This window comes from Rhinoderma darwinii, chromosome 3, assembly GCF_050947455.1.
Source record: "Rhinoderma darwinii isolate aRhiDar2 chromosome 3, aRhiDar2.hap1, whole genome shotgun sequence".
Classification (NCBI taxonomy): Eukaryota; Metazoa; Chordata; class Amphibia; order Anura; family Rhinodermatidae; genus Rhinoderma; species Rhinoderma darwinii.
Window position 1 is genome coordinate 418,655,627 of NC_134689.1, and position 20,727 is coordinate 418,676,353.

Consider the following 20,727-nt stretch of genomic DNA (forward strand, 5'->3'; position numbering starts at 1 on the left):
GGGCAGTATTATAGTAGTTATATTCTTGTATATAGGAGCAGTGTTGTAGTAGTTATATTCTTGTATATAGGAGCAGTACTATAGTAGTTATATTCTTGTATATAGGAGGCAGTATTATAGTAATTATATTCTTGTGTATAGGTGGCAGTATTATAGTAGTTATATTCTTGTATATAGGAGCAGTATTATAGTAGTTATATTCTTGTATATAGGAGCAGTATTATAGTAGTTATATTCTTGTATATAGGGGCAGTATTATAGTAGTTATATTCTTGTATATAGGAGCAGTGTTGTAGTAGTTATATTCTTGTATATAGGAGCAGTACTATAGTAGTTATATTCTTGTATATAGAGGCAAAACAGATAAAAACAAGGACATTTATGCAAAAACACTGAAAAAGGCCATACTTACAAATGGACACAGCCAGGTCAGAAACGCTGATGAAGGCGAGTGAGCAGGTGCTTTAAATAATAATAGCCACTCCCACTAGTCTTGAGGGGAGTGGTATGTGGTGCATGGGATGTGTAGTAAGAAATAATAAATGAATAATGTATGTGCAAGTGTAATAATGTAAGTGAAATATAGGGGGCAGTAATGAGTAAAGTGCCTAAAAAATAAATGAATAATGGGATACAAGTGTGTGAAACATGGAGGGATAGTGTGTAAGTCATGAGGCGCAACGTGTCTAGCCAGGTAGAAGCCTATTTGTGACGCCTTGATAATTCATAGAGCGGGCTACCCTGCTTGCTAGGCCAAACAACAACACACCATGCTCTCCCAGCATCAAAGACCTGGCTGTGTCCAAAAGAAGCGAATATAAGTAATAATGAAAAATACCTGGGGTATTAGTGATTTGTATATAGAGGGCAGTATTATAGTAGTTATATTCTTGTATATAGGGGCAGTATTATAGTAGTTATATTCTTGTATATAGGGTCAGTATTATAGTAGTTATATTCTTGTATACAGGGGGCAGTATTATAGTAGTTATATTCTTGTATATAGGGAGCAGTATTATAGTAATTATATTCTTGTATATAGGGAGCAGTATTATAGTAGTTATATTCTTGTATATAGGAGGCATTATTATAGTAGTTATATTCTTGTGTATAGGAGGCAGTATTATAGTAGTTATATTCTTGTGTATAGGAGGCAGTATTATAGTAGTTATATTCTTGTATATAGGGGGCAGTATTATAGTAGTTATATTCTTGTATATAGGGGGCAGTATTATAGTCGTTATATTCTTGTATATAGGAGCAGTATTAAGGTAGTTATCATCTTGTATATAGGGGGCAGTATTATAGTAGTTATATTCTTGTATATAGGAGCAGAATTATAGTAGTTATTTTCTTGTATATAGGAGGCAGTATTATAGTAGTTATTTTCTTGTATATAGGGGCAGTATTATAGTAGTTCTATTCTTGTATATAGGGGGCAGTATTATAGTAGTTATATTCTTGTACATAGGCGCAGTATTATATTAAGTTATATTATTGTATATAGGAGCAGTATTATAGTAGTTATATTCTTGTACATAGGAGCAGTATTATAGTAGTTATATTCTTGTATATAGGGGCAGTATTATAGTAGTTATATTCTTGTATATAGGGGGCAGTATTATAGTAGTAATATTCTTGTACATAGGAGCAGTATTATAGTAGTTATATTCTTGTATATAGGGGGCAGTATTATAGTAGTTATATTCTTGTATATAGGGGGCAGTATTATAGTAGTTATATTCTTGTATATAGGGGGCAGTATTATAGTCGTTATATTCTTGTATATAGGAGCAGTATTATAGTAGTTATATTTTTGTATATAGGGGCAGTATTATAGTAGTTATATTCTTGTGTATAGGGGCAGTATTATAGTAGTTATTTTCTTGTATATAGGAGGCAGTATTATAGTAGTTATTTTCTTGTATATAGGGGCAGTATTATAGTAGTTCTATTCTTGTATATAGGGGGCAGTATTATAGTAGTTATATTCTTGTACATAGGCGCAGTATTATATTAAGTTATATTATTGTATATAGGAGCAGTATTATAGTAGTTATATTCTTGTATATAGGGGGCAGTATTATAATAGTTACATTCTTGCAAATAAGGGCAGTATTATAATAGTTACATTCTTGCATATAGGGGGCAGTATTATAGTAGTTATATTCTTAAATATAGGGGCAGTATTATAGTAGTTATATTCTTGTATATAGGGGCAGTATTATAGTAGTTCTATTCTTGTATATAGGGGCAGTATTATAGTAGTTCTATTCTTGTATATAGGAGTAGTATTATAGTAGTTATATTCTTGTGTATAGGGGCAGTATTATAGTAGTTATATTCTTGTATATAGAAGGCAGTATTATAGTAGTTATATTCTTGTATATAGGAGCAGTATTATAGTAGTTATATTCTTGTATATAGGGGCAGTATTATAGTAGTTATATTCTTGGATATAGGAGCAGTATTATAGTAGTTATATTCTTGTACATAGCGGGCAGTATTATAGTAGTTATATTCTTGTACATAGGGGGCAGCATTATAGTAGTTATATTCTTGTATATAGGAGGCAGTATTATAGTAGTTATAGTCTTGTATATAGGGGCAGTATTATAGTAGTTATATTCTTGTATATAGGGGGCAGTATTATAGTACTTATATTCTTGTATATAGGAGCAGTATTATAGTAGTTATATTCTTGTGTATAGGAGCAGTATTATAGTAGTTATATTCTTGTATAAAGGGAGCAGTATTATAGTAGTTATATTCTTGTATATAGGGGCAGTATTATAGTAGTTATATTCTTGTATATAGGAGCAGTATTATAGTAGTTATATTCTTGTATAAAGGGAGCAGTATTATAGTAGTTATATTCTTGTATATAGGGAGCAGTATTATAGTAGTTATATTCTTGTATATAGGAGCAGTATTATAGTAGTTATATTCTTGTATATAGGGGGCAGTATTATAGTAGTTATATTCTTGTATATAGGGGCAGTATTATTGTAGTTATATTCTTGTATATAGGGGCAGTATTATAGTAGTAATATTCTTGTTTATAGGGCCAGTATTATAGTAGTTATATTCTTGTAAATAGGGGCAGTATTATAGTAGTTATATTCTTGTATATAGGGGCAGTATTATAGTAGTTATATTCTTGTATGTAGGGGGCTGTATTATAGTAGTTATATTCTTGTATATAGGGGGAAGTATTATAGTAGTTATATTCTTGTATATAGGAGCAGTATTATAGTAGTTATATTCTTGTATATAGGGGGCAGTATTATAGTAGATATATTCTTGTATATAGGTGGCAGTATTATAGTAGTTATATTCTTGTATATAGGGGTAGTATTATAGTAGTTATATTCTTGTATATAGGGGCAGTATTATAGTAGTTATATTCTTGTATATAGGGGGCAGTATTATAGTAGTTATATTCTTGTATATAGGGGGCAGTATTATAGTAGTTATATTCTTGTATATAGGGGCAGTATTATAGTAGTTATATTCTTGTATATAGGGGCAGTATTATAGTAGTTATATTCTTGTATATAGGGGCAGTATTATAGTAGTTATATTCTTGTATATAGGAGCAGTATTATAGTAGTTATATTCTTGTATATAGGAGCAGTATTATAGTAGTTATATTCTTGTATATAGGGCAGTATTATAATAGTTATATTCTTGTATATAGGGGCAGTATTATAGTAGTTATTTTCTTGTACATAGGGGGCAGTATTATAGTAGATATATTCTTGTATATAGGGCAGTATTATAATAGTTATATTCTTGTATATAGGGGCAGTATTATAGTAGTTATATTCTTGTATATAGGGGGCAGTATTATAGTAGATATATTCTTGTATATAGGTGGCAGTATTATAGTAGTTATATTCTTGTATATAGGGGTAGTATTATAGTAGTTATATTCTTGTATATAGGGGCAGTATTATAGTAGTTATATTCTTGTATATAGGGGCAGTATTATAGTAGTTATATTCTTGTATATAGGGGCAGTATTATAGTAGTTATATTCTTGTATATAGGAGCAGTATTATAGTAGTTATATTCTTGTATATAGGAGCAGTATTATAGTAGTTATATTCTTGTATATAGGGCAGTATTATAATAGTTATATTCTTGTATATAGGGGCAGTATTATAGTAGTTATTTTCTTGTACATAGGGGGCAGTATTATAGTAGTTATATTCTTGTATATAGGGGGCAGTATTAAAGTAGTTAGGGCATGTTCACACGTGGCGGAATTGCTGTGGAATCCCGCTACGGACAGTCCGCACTGGAAATCCGCAGCAGACAGTCTGTCCTTTGGTTTCCACACCTTTTTAGTTATCTTTGTGCAGACGTATTGGACAACTTCACTGCGGACCATAGGCTGCGGTGCGGAATTTGGTGTCCGCAGCATACACTGGCTGTTGCGTACTTGTGGCGGAATTTCTCCATTTCTCAATTTGTAATGGAGTTACAAAATTATGCAATGAAATCCGCAGATGTTATGTGTGTTGCGTTGCGGATTGCTTTCGCGAACATGATATTACTTCATTCTGGCTGGACCTATGTGTTTCGAGGTCTATAGCCAGACTGAGATGGAATGTTTTAAAAGACAGCAGGATGTACTTTTCACCTGAATACGCAACGACTAATCCGCAGCATTTTACTTCACATTTTAGGTAAAGGCGCAACGGAATCTGCAACGCAGATTATGTGCGGCATTGATGCGGACAGCGTCTGCAGAAATCCGCCACGTCTGGACATGCCCTTATATTCTTGTCTACAGGGACATGACTGTACTGGATTTAGATGTTGCAACCCCTTTCACGAGTTGTATTATCACTTGTAACAACCTTCTGCTCTAAAGAGTTGCGCACGGACCGGACAACCTTAGAGCGAGTGGAGATCATTACTTTTTCGAGGCCTACAACATATTAGTATAGCTAATAGAAAAGACTGGAGGACACATGGGCTGTCACTTCAGAATTGGAACAATTACGAGTATATGTGGGCGTCCTACAATGGTTGACATGAAATGCGTGGGCTTTAGTCAATCATCTGAGAATGGGGAACAACGGTGGCATTCCCAAACCATGACCTCAATCCAATCATGCATTAGCGGGATGAAATGGAACAAGGTATTAGGAGTTGATCTCCACCATTGACACAACCCTATTAGACCATATCACTGTTGACACAGACCACGACCCCTGTCCTCATCCCATATCCCATTGAATTCAGGCTGTTCCGTGGGCGAATATTATTTCGCTATATACAATAAAACGACCCCTGAGCATTTATCTGATCCTAATGCCTTTTCATCACTGTATATGAGGCGTGTGTCCACACCATAGGTAGTCCAACCACAAGACACCACTAAAGGAAAGCTCCGGGACCCTTAGGACTTGTGATAAAGGAGAAGTTGGAGCTTTCAGACTCACAGGAGCCTGTGTCAAAAACAAGACTATCATAAAACATAGATAACCACATACATTTCACACTTCACTGGCTCCCCAGGGACCTCTCACGGGGCTCATGAGTTACAGTCAGGAATGCAGCCTTGTCCCAAGGTCTAAGCCAGCTTCATATACAAGTCTACCACACTCACGTCCTGCAACCATGAGACTTTCCACGACTATACAGAGCCTGGAGAGAGCGGCTATCATTGCGTCAACGCCAAATTGAGAAACGGTGGAGAATGTCCCCACTTACTATGTCACGAGGAAGAACAGACGCCATCTATAACAAGTGGAGTAGTGGAAGGATCCTCGTTCTCTACATTGTTACCTGATTGAGAAGTCGAAAGTTTTGGTGCCGATATAGAGATTAAAGGAAATGTCCAGTTTAGAAAACCCAGTGTCATAGACCCTTTTAGGGAATTCTGGGTTAATAGAGGGGGGTCCTATGTTCAGGATTCTCATCTCTTGGCCAGGGTGGAGAGCGGTTACATAAAGCGTCACTCCCTCTGTAGGACCTGTCCTGCATTACACAGACAATACATTGATATGAATGGGCACTGTGTAATGCTTTATTTCTCCTGTGATGGCGCTGCAGGGAAATTAAACACTTACAATCAGGTTTCCCCACAGATCACAGCTGATCGCTGGGGGTCCCAGCTGGAGGACACTATGTTATCTGCTTATTATAAAGGGACCCTTCTGAGTAGGAAAAGCAAAAAACTCCTTTAACCCCTTAAAGACTAGGGTCAATTTAAGTTTAGCATTTTCGTTTTTTCCTCCCCGCCTTCCAAAAGTTATAACTTTTTTATTTCTTCGTCGATATAGCCATATGAGGTCTTGTTTTTTGCAGGACAAGTTGTAGTTTTTCAAGGCACCATTTATTGTACTGCATAATGTACTGGGAATCTGAAAAAAAAATAATCTGTGGGGTGAAATAGGCAAAAACAGTGATTATATCATTAGTTGGGGGGTTTTGTTTTTACGGCAACCATCAAGCGGTAAAAACGATATATTCACCTTATTCTACAGGTTGATACGATTACGGCAATACCACATTTATATGTTTTGCTTTATGTTTTGCCACTTTAAAAAAACGAAAACAATTTGGTAAAATTTTTTTGGGTGTCGCCGTGTTCTGAGAGCCGTAACTTTTTTAATTTTCCATCAAATCAGCGATGTGAGGGCTTAAATTTTGCAGAGCGAGCTGTCGTTTTCACCGATACCATTTTGACTTTTTATCACTTTTTATTCCTTTTTTTTTGAAGATCTAAGGTGACCAAAAAACAACAATTTGCATGCTTTATATATATTTTTTTTACGACCTTCACCGAGCGGGTTGAACAACACTATATTGTGATAGTTCTGACTTTTACGGACGCGGCGATACCAGTTATGTTAACTTTTATTTTATTTTTTAACATTGCTTTAGGGAAAAAATGGGAAAAGGGGGGTTTTTTGAACTTTTAATATTATTTTTTTTTTGGAACATTATAAAAATCTTTATTTAACTGTTTTTTACTTTTTTATTACTCCCCCTAGGGGACTTGAAGCAGCGATCGTTGGCATGATATACCGCAATACTAATATATTGCAGTAGATCATGATACGGGGCTTCAAAGGAGTACAAAGATGGCAGACCTGGGGGCCTTTATTAGGCCCCCAGGTTTCTATAACAACCACTATAAATGGCCAATCGTGCAATGGGTTGGGCGCGATGGCGTGTTTGACCGCGGCATTTAAGGTGTTAAATGGGTGGAATCAAAGTGATCTTTGATTCCACCCGTTGCAGTGAGGTGCCGTCACCCACTGAGTATGGAGTACGTGACAAGTCGTTAAGGGGTTAAAGAGCCATATAGACGGCTCATGTTTCAGGCTCACAGTCATGGTCTGTGGAGGTTGATGTTTTGGACGACAATTCCATAAGTTAAGATGGCAAATTACTGATCGATCTCTGCCTTGATCCGTGGCCTGATCTAGGATTTGAATCGGTCGTTTGACATGAACGACTTTCCAGTGACTGCACCTGACAACGACAAAACAAATCCAACATTTTCACAGATTTCTTTTTTTGGTCAATTTTCTAAATTGGACTTTCCAGTTGTTTAAAATCTCTGGTGTATGGCCAGCTGAAGGTCTTTTCGCCAGTCACATGAACCGGAAGACGTCTAGTGGTGAAGGAACCGACAATGTGGTCTTCTCGAAACAAGAATTGAGATAATTTTTTCCCGGCTGTCTCCGCCACTTCGTGAAACGAAGACACCGACCGAAGGAAAATACCTATGGAAAAGTTGACCTGCTGTGTCGGATTTTTTGGGTGGAGTTGTGCAAAATGATAGATCAGCATCCAATCAGCAGAAGCCCAGACCAGGCCATAGATCAAGGCAAAGATCGATCAGCAATTTGTCGTCGTCGTAAATTTTGGAGATCCAGAACAACAATCTTCACCGACCACCCATGAACGACAAGTAGTACAGAAAATGGCCACCTGAAATCCCTAATGTATGACCAACTTATCATTAAAGACCACTTAGGGGTTTAGATCGTCAGATGGTTCGTTCAGACTACAATTCCAAATATATTTTTGACACAATTGTCCATTATGGACAAAGGAAATGATCAAGTACCCATAATAGGACCCCGGAGATCTTGAGATCCACCTTAAACAGCAACTAACATAGAAGGAGAAGCAGACGTGACCCTACTCCACCCCAAATTCTCTACCTAAACTTCTAGAATTTTTGGATTTACAAAAAGACGATGCGAGTGGGAAAATTGAGTCCTTGTACTGGATACCATCCTGCATTGGGTCTCACGCCTGTAAACATCAACTTCTGAAATGCCCCATTAGGGCATTTTAAGATGGGGATCCCCCATTAGTTGCAGCAGCAAGTAGATTGTAGACTTCCCACGAATGTACTTTTTGGAAATGTCTACCCTACATTTTAGATAATGATAGTGATGTGCCGGGATCCAGAAAAATTATCCTGGATTGAACCTTTTTAGGGTGGTTGGAAAGATGGCCTAATAATGGGCAAATGCTAAAGTGAACAATATTTTACCAAAATTTTTTTTACAATTTTGGTCGATTTTTGAGACTATAAGCCGCTTTGAGAGTAATTCCACCATTATAACTTTTTCGAGGATCCCAGTAGTTGTTTAGCTTTTAGACCCAGTGTGACGCCATAAACACGAGGTCACGAGGGTTACCCATGTGGGCAAAACATTCAGTCAACAAGACGAAGTGAGAATCTCGCACTGGAAGAATTTTTGTAAAGTATAACAAGTATTAAATCCGTAATTGGGCAGCGTGCTGTTTTTAGAAGCATTTCCTGTCATTTTCAGAGGGACGCCGGGGTTGATGGTGAATTATAGAATAATGTAACGCTGTGCTGATTGCCAGACATTTTACCTCGCAAAGGGGGGACGTTTATGAAATCTTCAGAGCCGGTATATACAGCGCCATTTTTCTTTTCTCTAAAGTTGATTCAATGGGGTACAAGCTTCTCAGGGCGGAATAACAAAAATCACCAAAATGTAGGGATATATTTATAGGGCAAGAAAAGTAAATCTATATATAGATATATACAGTCTATCTATCTATCTATCTATCTATCTATCTATCTATCTATCTATCTATCTATCTATCATCTATCATCTATCTATCATCTATCTATCTCATATCTATCTATCTATCTATCTATCTATCTATCTATCTATCTATCTATCTATCTATCTATCTATCTATCTATCTATCTATCTATCTATCTATCCATCTATCTCATATCTATCTATCTATCTATCTATCTATCTATCTATCTATCTATCTATCTATCTATCTATCTATCTATCTCATATCTATCTATCTATCTATCTATCTATCTATCTATCTATCTCATATCTATCTATCTATCTATCTATCTATCTATCTATCTATCTATCTATCTATCTATCTATCTATCTATCTATCTATCTATCTATCTATCTATCTATCTATCTATCTATCTCTTATCATTTATGTTATCTATATAGTAAGACTGAATGTCTAGCCTCTCTTGAGCTGACACGGCTCGCTTTTAGGTGCGGCTACATGCTGATCTTGACATTGCGGCCCCTCCACTATAGACCCTGCTACTGGTTGCTGGCTGATATCATTTTTAAGTGTAAGTAAAGATTATGTATTTTAAACCAATGCTACTTATATCACTTGAAAAAACCCAAACAACAGAATTTATCTGCTGATCTATGAGAACCAGCCTCAATGTGTAGCCCAGATCTGTCACAATGTGTACGTCAGTGTCAGTATATGTGTCCCTCTAAGCTTATGTACCCACTGCGCTCTGCTCACCCCACATGCCCCGCCTGCTCTCTACCTAACCCACATGCCCCGCCTGCTCTCTACCTACCCCACATGCCCCGCCTGCTCTCTACCTAACCCACATGCCCCACCTGCTCTCTACCTACCCCACATGCCCCACCTGCTCTCTACCTACCCCACATGCCCCGCCTGCTCTCTACCTACCCCACATGCCCCGCCTGGTCTCTACCTACCCCACTTGCCCCGCCTGGTCCCTACCTACCCCACATGCCCCGCCTGCTCTCTACCTACCTCACAAGCTCTCTACCTACCCCACATGCCCCACCTGCTCTCTACCTACCCCACATGCCCCGCCTGCTCTCTACCTACCCCACATGCTCTCTACCTTCCCCACATGCCCCACCTGCTCTCTACCTACCCCACATGCCCCGCCTGCTCTCTACCTACCCCACATGCCCCGCCTGCTCTCTACCTACCCCACATGCCCCACCTGCTCTCTACCTTCCCCACATGCCCCGCCTGCTCTCTACCTACCCCACATGCCCCACCTGCTCTCTACCTTCCCCACATGCCCCGCCTGCTCTCTACCTTCCCCACATGCCCCGCCTGCTCTCTACCTTCCCCACATGCCCCGCCTGCTCTCTACCTTCCCCACATGCCCCGCCTGCTCTCTACCTACCCCGCCTGCTCTCTACCTTCCCCACATGCCCCGCCTGCTCTCTACCTACTGCCCATGCTCAGCCTATATTCTTACCCCAGACATATGCCCCACATTCTAGATATTATCTTTACATCTTTCTCTTACAACACATTATTTTATTCCATATTTCCTGACTGTAGATTGTGCTCAAAATCTTAAAATGATGTTTCCTCTTTGTGGCTGTTCTTTTTCTCTCATTCTCCGTCTCTTTTGCTCTGTCGGCAGGCTTTACACTCTATATTACCTCGTCTGCAACTTTTCTTCTCTCCAGTTACCCTTCATGTGAGCGCTCAAGTTCTGTTTACAGATCTACTGGGCTCTTTACAGATCTCCTGCCTGACATGTCTCTTTTCTCTACCTAATACATCAGCCTGCAAGTTCCACTGCCAAAGTCTTTCATATCAAGAATATCAAGAGTACTCTTTTCCCAGGACTCCTGCCTGTGCACTCTATGTTCCCCAGTTTCCCTGATTCTGTGCTTATTTCCCCAGGTCATTGCCTATGCACTCTACTTTTCCCATTTCCCTGCCTGTGCAGTCTATTTCTTAATTTCTCCTTCCTGTGCGTTCTATTTCCTCTGCACTCTATTTCCATAGTTTTCCCACCTGTGCACTCTATTTTCACAGTTTTCCTGACTGTGCACTCTAACCCTGTGCACTCTATTTGCACAGTTCCCCTACCTGTGCACTCTATTACCCTCATTCCCCTGTCTGTGCACTCTAACCCTGTGCATCCTATTTCCATCATTCCCTCACCTGTGCACTCTAACCATGTGCACTCTATTTCCATCATTCCCCTGCCTATGCACTCTAACCCTGTGCACTCTATTGCCACAGTTTTCCTGCCTCTGCATTCTAACCCTGTGCACTCTATTTCCCCTGTCTGCGCACTCTAACCCTGTGCACTCTATTTCCACACTTCCCCTGCCGGCGCACTCTAACCCTGTGCACTCTATTTGCACAGTTCCCCTACCTGTGCACTCTATTCCCCTCATTCCCCTGTCTGTGCACTCTAACCCTGTGCACCCTATTTCCATCATTCCCTCACCTGTGCACTCTAACCATGTGCACTCTATTTCCATCATTCCCCTGACTATGCACTCTAACCCTGTGCACTCTATTGCCACAGTTTTCCTGCCTGTGCATTCTAACCCTGTGCACTCTATTTCCCTAATGCCCCTGTCGGCGCACTCTAACCCTGTGCACTCTATTTCCACACTTCCACTGCCGGCGCACTCTAACCCTGTGCACTCTATTTCCACAGTTTTCCTGCCTGTGCACTCTAAACCTGTGCACTCTATTTCCACAGTTCCCCTGCCTGTGCACTTTAACCCTGTGCACTCTATTTCCACACTTCCCCCGCCTGTGCACTTTAACCCTGTGCACTCTATTTCCACACTTCTCCTGCCTGTGCAGTCTAACCCTGTGCAGTCTATTTCCACACTTCCTCTGCCTGTGCACTCTAACCCTGTGCATTCTATTTCCACACTTCCCCTGCCTGTGCACTCTAACCCTGGGCACTCTATTTCCACACTTCCCCTGCCTGTGCACTCTAACCTTGTGCACTCTATTTCCACACTTCCCCTGCCTGTGCACTCTAACCTTGTGCACTCTATTTCCACACTTCCCCTGCCTGTGCACTCTAACCTTGTGCACTCTATTTCCACACTTCCCCTGCCTGTGCACTCTAACCCTGTGCACTCTATTTCCACACTTCCTCTGCCTGTGCACTCTAACCCTGTGCACTCTATTTCCACACTTCCTCTGCCTGTGCACTCTAACCCTGGGCACTCTATTTCCACACTTCCTCTGCCTGTGCACTCTAACCCTGTGCACTCTATTTCCATCATTCCCCTGCCTGTGCACTCTAACCCTGTGCACTCTATTTCCACACTTCCCCTGCCTGTGCACTCTAACCCTGGGCACTCTATTTCCACACTTCCCCTGCCTGTGCACTCTAACCCTGTGCACTCTATTTCCACACTTCCTCTGCCTGTGCACTCTAACCCTGTGCACTCTATTTCCACACTTCCCCTGCCTGTGCACTCTAACCCTGGGCACTCTATTTCCACACTTCCACTGCCTGTGCACTTTCTTTTCTCCATTCTCCTATCAGTGAGTCTTCAGATCTTCTACCTGTTCTCTCTCCTCCCCCCGTGTCCATCTTTGAGCCTCATTTACGTATTCCTTTTCGGAGATAATTGCTGCTCCGTTTATCAGATGTGAGACTACACAATGTCTGATCTGCTGTCACTTTCTATGTATATCACTATATGAGTGAGGGGCCTAAACCGAGACCCTCCTGCGTACCTGGCAGTCTATGACCCCCGGCCATTGTCCCCTGATCTATGTCTCCCTCCGCTTCATGTCCAGTCTTTACATGTGGGCCCCTTGACATTATATCTGGGGGGCCCATGTGGAGCAGGATACATATAAACATTATATATATATATATATATATATGACTAATGCTATATCTATACTTTCATCACGTGACGGGGCGACGTAGAGTGATGTCATCTCTTTCGGCCTTTCCTCTTACACACAACAGATGGGTAGAATTCAGGTAAATGCCCACCTCGCCCCTACAACCCCGGTTTATACATTCATCTAAACACAGATGTTTCCAATACCATAACTATAACACATAGTAACTCCATATTACGTCCTGAGTGCACTTTCTATAAACACAGGCGTCTGCGAAGAAAGGAAGCAAGTTAGTAGGCACATCCTCTCCCCCGCACTGACCGATTGCAAGCTCTTTGTTCCACTCCACCATGGCTTGCAGCTCAGCATCGGTCTAGTATGGACGGAAGATGCTCCTGGTCTCTAAAGTGTTTTTACCCCTACTAAAACACAAGCCTGTACAGCCCGCAGGCTTGTAACTATTGGATTAGCCCCCGGGTCTTACGCTTATACTCCCAGTGAGTCATCCTGCGCTTGTCGGAAGCTAAATCCTGTGTATAAAAAAACAAAAAAAACAAAAGGTGATACCGAAAATGCTTAATCAGCTATCGAAATAGGGGAGGGGGGTAAACAAAGGCAGGTTGGTGGGGGTCGAAATTGTAGATCATGGAGCACAACGGGTTAACAGATCTCTGGTTAAAGCCCTAGAGACACAACTGTAGAAGAGGGTTCATTGAAATACATTAAAAAAAACATCCAAAAAGGTTGCAAGAACCAATAATAACATCGATTTATGGCCTTTATAGGGCTGAGGGGGCAACGGTGAACTCGAAAGAGGTGGTCGAGGGCCAAAGGGGAACCAAACCCAATATGGGTACATGTTACCTCTTTACGTATTGATATTTATTGTATTTTTTTTTTCAGACCACTTTTTGTCGGTCAAAATTGTGCAAAAATTTGTGCAAATTTCTCGATCCCTCCGAATGAGACGACAGCTTTTGCTTTCCTAAAAACTTGGGTGCGTCTTATTACCCTGTGCGTCCTATATACAGTGATTATTGATGCGTATTCATTTGCCCCCTATATATAAACACGTCACATATACCGTTACCTTCTCCATAAACCCCAACCTGAAATCTCACCAGGGTATTAAGATCAATCATAACATCATAGAACAAGTTAGATAATAAAGTGACGCTAAAAACAAAAACAAATTAGATGCAAAATTTTCTAAATTTTCTAAATTTAGACAACTTTTTGACTGGTGGGGTGTAATATAAAGAAAATAAAAATTTCCAAAAATAATTTTTCAAAAATTTAAAAAAAGAGGGTGTGCGGGTAATATTGGATAAGACAATAAAAAATTCACGTCTGTCGGCGACCGTTGATGTGTCGTCAAGTGTGTGCCATGAGAGTTAACTGAGACAAAGTCGATTCCATTAAGTGTGCAGCTCACACTCCAATAGATACAATGTATCCAAAAATAAATCAATATTAACCCCCCGACACCTGGAACTTTTTGAAATCCCCAAAACCAAAAAAAATTGCGATTTAAAAGGACAGAACCTCAGGTTGTAATGCAATAAAGAGTCCGAAAGGACAAGAAATAGGGGTTAGCAGGGCCCCCCCGAAATCCCACTAACCTTTTGTTGGAGCTATTCCAGTAGATGGGATCCAGACTCAAGGCTGAAATAATCCAAAAATTCCAGAGGGTGATCAGCATCCTTATGTACAAAGCTGAGAGGAACTCTCGTAAAAACATGGTTAGGGAGAGAGGGGGGTGCTCTTTGTTCACCCTGAAATCCTGGGATTTTGGTTAAAATGCAAGCAGCGGTGGTGGTGGGGATGGAGGAGGGGGATGCTGGAGGCAGCAGGGGAAGAGTCCGGCTTCTTTGTTGGGGGTTTACGGATATGGGATAAAGTTTAGGATAGAAAGTTTTGCCATATTGGCAGGAGGATGTCGGAGTAGGGTTTAGGGTGTTTGGCCCGTTTTGAGGGGATGAGGGTCATTTTGAGCAGTGTTGGTGGGGGAGGGGTGAAGGCATGGATGATGGGAGAGAGGGGTTTTGTTTTGGGCTCCCTGTATCCCCCCTCTCTGCGTGTGTGTGTGTGTGGATGAGTGAGCGAGTAGTAGGGTCTTTCTGCTAGGAAGGAGCAGGCTGCTGGAATAAATCCCTTGCACAGAAGAATGGGAAGGTGGAGAGAAGGGGAGGAGAGGATGATGAATGCGAGGAGGGGAGAAGGGGAGGAATGGTGGAGGGCAGCGGAGGGGAGGAGAGGTAGGGGGGAGGAGGAGAGATGGAAGACACACTAATTTCTAGGCTTAGTGCACATCCAGACACACACAACGTATACGCTCCTCCATGTACAGTCAGTGCAGGTGAAGGACTACCGGACCGGGTCACTGGTTGCAGACGGGGACCGGGGCAGAATGCCAAGGCGTCAATGTCACTCCGCCAGGCTTGATTGACAGCTGAGGCCATCAGAGGGCTGTTTACATGTAGGACACTATTGCTTTTCATTAAAGCCCGCTCAGACGGGGTAATCGGCGCTTTACGGAAACACCATGTTTATGGTCGCGAAATCGAACATTCGCTAGTGATCGTTATATAGTATTTAAGATTAGCGTGATCGCGTCGGAATAAAAATAGCCCCAAATGCCATTACCCTCTATACACCCAATGCACGTCGATCAGTAAACTGTCAGCTCCGCTTCGGCCGGTTCTGACGGACCGTAAATAGATAAAATGGGAACTTTTCATTAGGACCATGGTGATTTGTGGTCCGAAGGGGATTTGAATTTTTACGAGCTGAGGTCAGGAGAGCTCCGGTTTACCCTTTTGGGGGAAGTGATGTCCCATATTGGTTGTCAAACAGCTTTCTTGGAATCGGGTATAATTATGAAACGCCGCAACGTTTGGTCTAGGTAGACCATTGCGTAAAGAGTTAAAATGGCCTCCATCTATGGGGCGCGCACAATTTTGCAACAGGGTTTTGTATCACCCCATATCCTGCACTTCCCTCCAAAAAATTAGGTCACCTCCCTCTGCTAGTAAAGGGTGCAGATTCTTTTGGGGCCCATTTCTTGTTTTTAATTATTTTATTTTTTATAAATCCCATCATGCAACAGCGTGTAAAAAAAAAAGTGGGTTATCCAGAAACCAGGCCGCCATCTTCCTCTCCCTCCACTACAGCCTGGAGATCCAATGCTGGAAACAGAGCAGTTCCCCTTTAAGAGAACAGGAAAGATCATAGGTAATACACACCCCAGACCACTCCCCCATGACTTACTTAAAGGAACCATGCACATTATTTATAAGGTCACCCAAAACTGATTACAGGTAATTTGGGTTTATACATGATGCGAAATTTCCATCCCACTGTATTCTTCATGGGAAATTCTACAGAAATCAGGTACTAAGCGACAAGACGCCATTCTAACAGTGAGAGAAATTTGTGGCCTCCTTTTTTGAGCGTCCTTAATGGCTTCCTACCTTCAAAATATGATAAGATTTAAAGGGGTCCTCAGCAGGCACACTGCCCAAGGTGACATTACAGATTTCCTTAAAGGGATACACAAGTAAAAATGAAAGATTTCTGTGATTTTTAGCGAAAGTACCCAAACATACAGGACTTGCGCCAAATTTGTGTACGCACCGATGCCATTTTTGAAACGTTACCCATTGACATTAGGTAAAATACGTTCGTTCTTCCAGAACTTTACAGAACATTGTATCTCCCTCATACTGGGAGTCATTGGGGGCCCCAGATCCCTAAAGCTTACCAATGTTTTTTCTGACTTCTGGAAAAAAAAAGTGGTGTTCCCCTTTAAATGGCTGGTTCAAGTTTACTTAAAGAGGACCGGTCACCTCTCCTGACATGTCTGGTTTAGTAAATACTTGTATTCCCCCTGAAATATCAATCTAGAACATATTTTCCTGGAATGCTGCATTGTGCCGTTCCTCTGTTATTCCTCCTGGAAATGCATGAATAAATTGACAACTAGTTACCATTTGCATTGTTAAGGGGCGTGTCCCTACACAGTCTCACTCTGTCAGCACTGATGTCAATCTATTCATATATTTCCAGGAAGAATAACAGAGTAAGAGCAGTTCTAAGAAAAACATGTTTTAGAATTATTATTTAATTGTGAATACAAGTATTTATTAAAACAGACATGTCAGGAGAGGTGACAGCTCCTCTTTAAAGAAACAGGCTCCATTTTTGCAATGATCGTACAGTCACATGTCTAGTGCGACACATTTATCTGGTGGGATTCTCAGAATTATCATTACTAGAATATTTAAAGGGGAACTACAGAAAATTTGCCATTCGAGGGATTCCCGTTAATATGACAATGTCGATAATGCCTATGTCGTTGCTACGATAAAAATAAACGATTGTAAGACACTAAATGCAACCTTTATTTTCTGCTCGGTCTCTATTATTAACATAAAAATAACACAACCGACACAGCCGAGCGCGGACCTGGTAATGACGAGCGGAGGAACCAGACGTTTGGCAGACGGCGAAGGCTTGACTAATTAGCATAATATAATGTGGAAGACGTGTTCTATACCAGATGGAGTGTAATGTTATTAAAGATGGCACGTCAGCAAATATGTTACATGGGTACAGTGCTGCCCGGCTGGAGGGAATCACAAGTCTTACAAAAAGATAGTGCTCAGGAGCGATATAACATAAGCATCTGCTTGTATATAGTGATATGGAGCATGCTGGTATAACCCGGGTATCTTCTCTATATAATTATATATGTACAGCTGGTATAAGTTATACATCTTCTTGTATATAGCGATATGGAGCATGCTGGTATAACCTGGGTATCTCCTGTATATAATTATATATGTACAGCTGGTATAAGTTATACATCTTCTTGTATATAGTGATATGGAGCATGCTGGTATAACCTGGGTATATTCTGTATATAATTATATATGTACAGCTGGTATAAGTTATACATCTTCTTGTATATAATGATATGGAGCATGCTGGTATAACCTGGGTATCTTCTGTATATAATTATATATGTACAGCTGCTATAAGTTACACATCTTCTTGTATATAGTGATATGAAGCATGCTGGTATAACCTGGGTATCTTCTGTATATAATTATATATGTACAGCTGGTATAAGTTACACATCTTCTTGTATATAGTGATATGGAGCATGCTGGTATAACCTGGGTATCTTCTGTATATAATTATATATGTACAGCTGGTATAAGTTATACATCTTCTTGTATATAGTGATATGGAGCATGCTGGTATAACCTGGGAATCTCCTGTATATAATTATATATGTATGGTATAAGTTATACATCTTCTTGTATATAGTGATATGGAGCATGCTGGTATAACCTGGGCATCTTCTGTATATAATTATATATGTACAGCTGGTATAAGTTATACATCTTCTTGTATATAGTGATATGGAGCATGCTGCTATAACCCGGGCATCTTCTGTATATAATTATATATGTACAGCTGGTGTAAGTTATACATCTTCTTGTATATAGTGATATGGAGAATGCTGGTATAACCTGGGTATCTTCTGTGTATAATTATATATGTACAGCTGGTATAAGTTATACATCTTCTTGTATATAGTGATATGGAGCATGCTGGTATAACCCGGGTATCTCCTGTATATAATTATATATGTACAGCTGGTATAAGTTATACATCTTCTTGTATGTAGTGATATGGAGCATGCTGGTATAACCTGGGTATCTCCTGTATATAATTATATATGTACAGCTGGTATAAGTTATACATCTTCTTGTATATAGTGATAAGGAGCATGCTGGTATAACCTGGGTATCTTCTGTATATAATTATATATGTACATCTGGTATAAGTTATACATCTTCTTGTATATAGTGATATGGAGCATGCTGGTATAACCTGGGTATCTTCTGTATATAATTATATATGTACAGCTGGTATAAGTTATACATCTTCTTGTATATAGTGATATGGAGCATGCTGGTATAACCTGGGTATCTTCTGTGTATAATTATATATGTACAGCGGGTATAAGTTATACATCTTGTATATAGTGATATGGACCATGCTGGTGTAACCTGGGTATCTTCTGTATATAATTATATATGTACAGCTGGTATAAGTTATACATCTTCTTGTATGTAGTGATATGGAGCATGCTGGTATAACCTGGGTATCTCCTGTATATAATTATATATGTACAGCTGGTATAAGTTATACATCTTCTTGTATATAGTGATATGGAGCATGCTGGTATAACCTGGGCATCTTCTGTATATAATTATATATGTACAGCTGGTATAAGTTATACATGTTCTTGTATATAGTGATATGGAGCATGCTGGTATGACCTGGGTATGTTTTGTATATAATTATATATGTACAGCTGGTATAAGTTATACATGTTCTTGTATATAGTGATATGGAGCATGCTGGTATAACCCGGGCATCTTCTGTATATAATTATATATGTACAGCTGGTATAAGTTATACATCTTCTTGTATATAGTGATATGGAGCATGCTGGTATAACCTGGGTATCTCCTGTATATAATTATATATGTACAGCTGGTATAAGTTATACATCTTCTTGTATATAGTGATATGGAGCATGCTGGTATAACCTGGGTATCTTCTGTATATAATTATATATGTACATCTGGTATAAGTTATACATCTTCTTGTATATAGTGATATGGAGCATGCTGGTATAACCTGGGTATATTCTGTATATAATTATATATGTACAGCTGGTATAAGTTATACATCTTCTTGTATATAGTGATATGGAGCACGCTGGTATAACCTGGGTATCTTTTGTATATAATTATATATGTACATCTGGTATAAGTTATACATCTTGTATATAGTGATATGGAGCATGCTGGTATAACCTGGGTATATTCTGTATATAATTATATATGTACAGCTGGTATAAGTTATACATCTTCTTGTATATAGTGATATGGAGCATGCTGGTATAACCTGGGTATATTCTGTATATAATTATATATGTACAGCTGGTATAAGTTATATATCTTCTTGTATATAGTGATATGGAGCATGCTGGTATAACCTGGGTATATTCTGTATATAATTATATATGTACAGCTGGTATAAGTTATACATCTTCTTGTATATAGTGATATGGAGCATGCTGGTATAACCTGGGTATCTTCTGTATATAATTATATATGTACAGCTGGTATAAGTTATACATCTTCTTGTATACAGTGATATGGAGCATGCTGGTATAACCTGGGTATCTCCTGTATATAATTATATATGTACAGCTGGTATAAGTTATATATCTTCTTGTATATAGTGATATGGAGCATGCTGGTATAACCTGGGTATCTTCTGTATATAATTATATATGTACAGCTGGTATAAGTTATACATCTTCTTGTATATAGTGATATGGAGCATGCTGGTATGACCTGGGTATGTTTTGTATATAATTATATATGTACAGCTGGTATAAGTTATACATCTTCTTGTATATAGTGATATGGAGCATGCTGGTATAACCTGGGCATCTTCTGTATATAATTATATATGTACAGCTGGTATAAGTTATACATCTTCTTGTATATAGTGATATGGAGCATGCTGCTATAACCCGGGCATCTTCTGTATATAATTATATATGTACAGCTGGTGTAAGTTATACATCTTCTTGTATATAGTGATATGGAGAATGCTGGTATAACCTGGGTATCTTCTGTGTATAATTATATATGTACAGCTGGTATAAGTTATACATCTTCTTGTATATAGTGATATGGAGCATGCTGGTATAACCCG

General features: G+C 39.5%; 2 protein-coding genes across 2 annotated transcripts in view; both read right to left on the reverse strand.

Moving 5' to 3' along the window:
- EFNB3 (ephrin B3) overlaps window positions 1–15,123 on the reverse strand; it is a 111,717-nt gene extending 96,594 nt beyond the window's left edge. Inside the window, exon 1 of the mRNA XM_075855534.1 lies at window positions 14,538–15,123. Coding sequence (XP_075711649.1) covers window positions 14,538–14,656 — 119 coding nt within the window. The 5' untranslated portion in view covers window positions 14,657–15,123. The remainder of the gene's footprint in view (window positions 1–14,537) is intronic.
- A 921-nt stretch (window positions 15,124–16,044) lies between these two features.
- Window positions 16,045–20,727, reverse strand: part of WRAP53 (WD repeat containing antisense to TP53) — a 43,582-nt gene continuing 38,899 nt past the window's right edge. The window contains exons 5-7 of the mRNA XM_075859593.1: window positions 16,389–16,457; window positions 16,220–16,281; window positions 16,045–16,123 (exon numbers count right to left, since the gene is read on the reverse strand). Coding sequence (XP_075715708.1) covers window positions 16,045–16,123; window positions 16,220–16,281; window positions 16,389–16,457 — 210 coding nt within the window. The remainder of the gene's footprint in view (window positions 16,124–16,219; window positions 16,282–16,388; window positions 16,458–20,727) is intronic.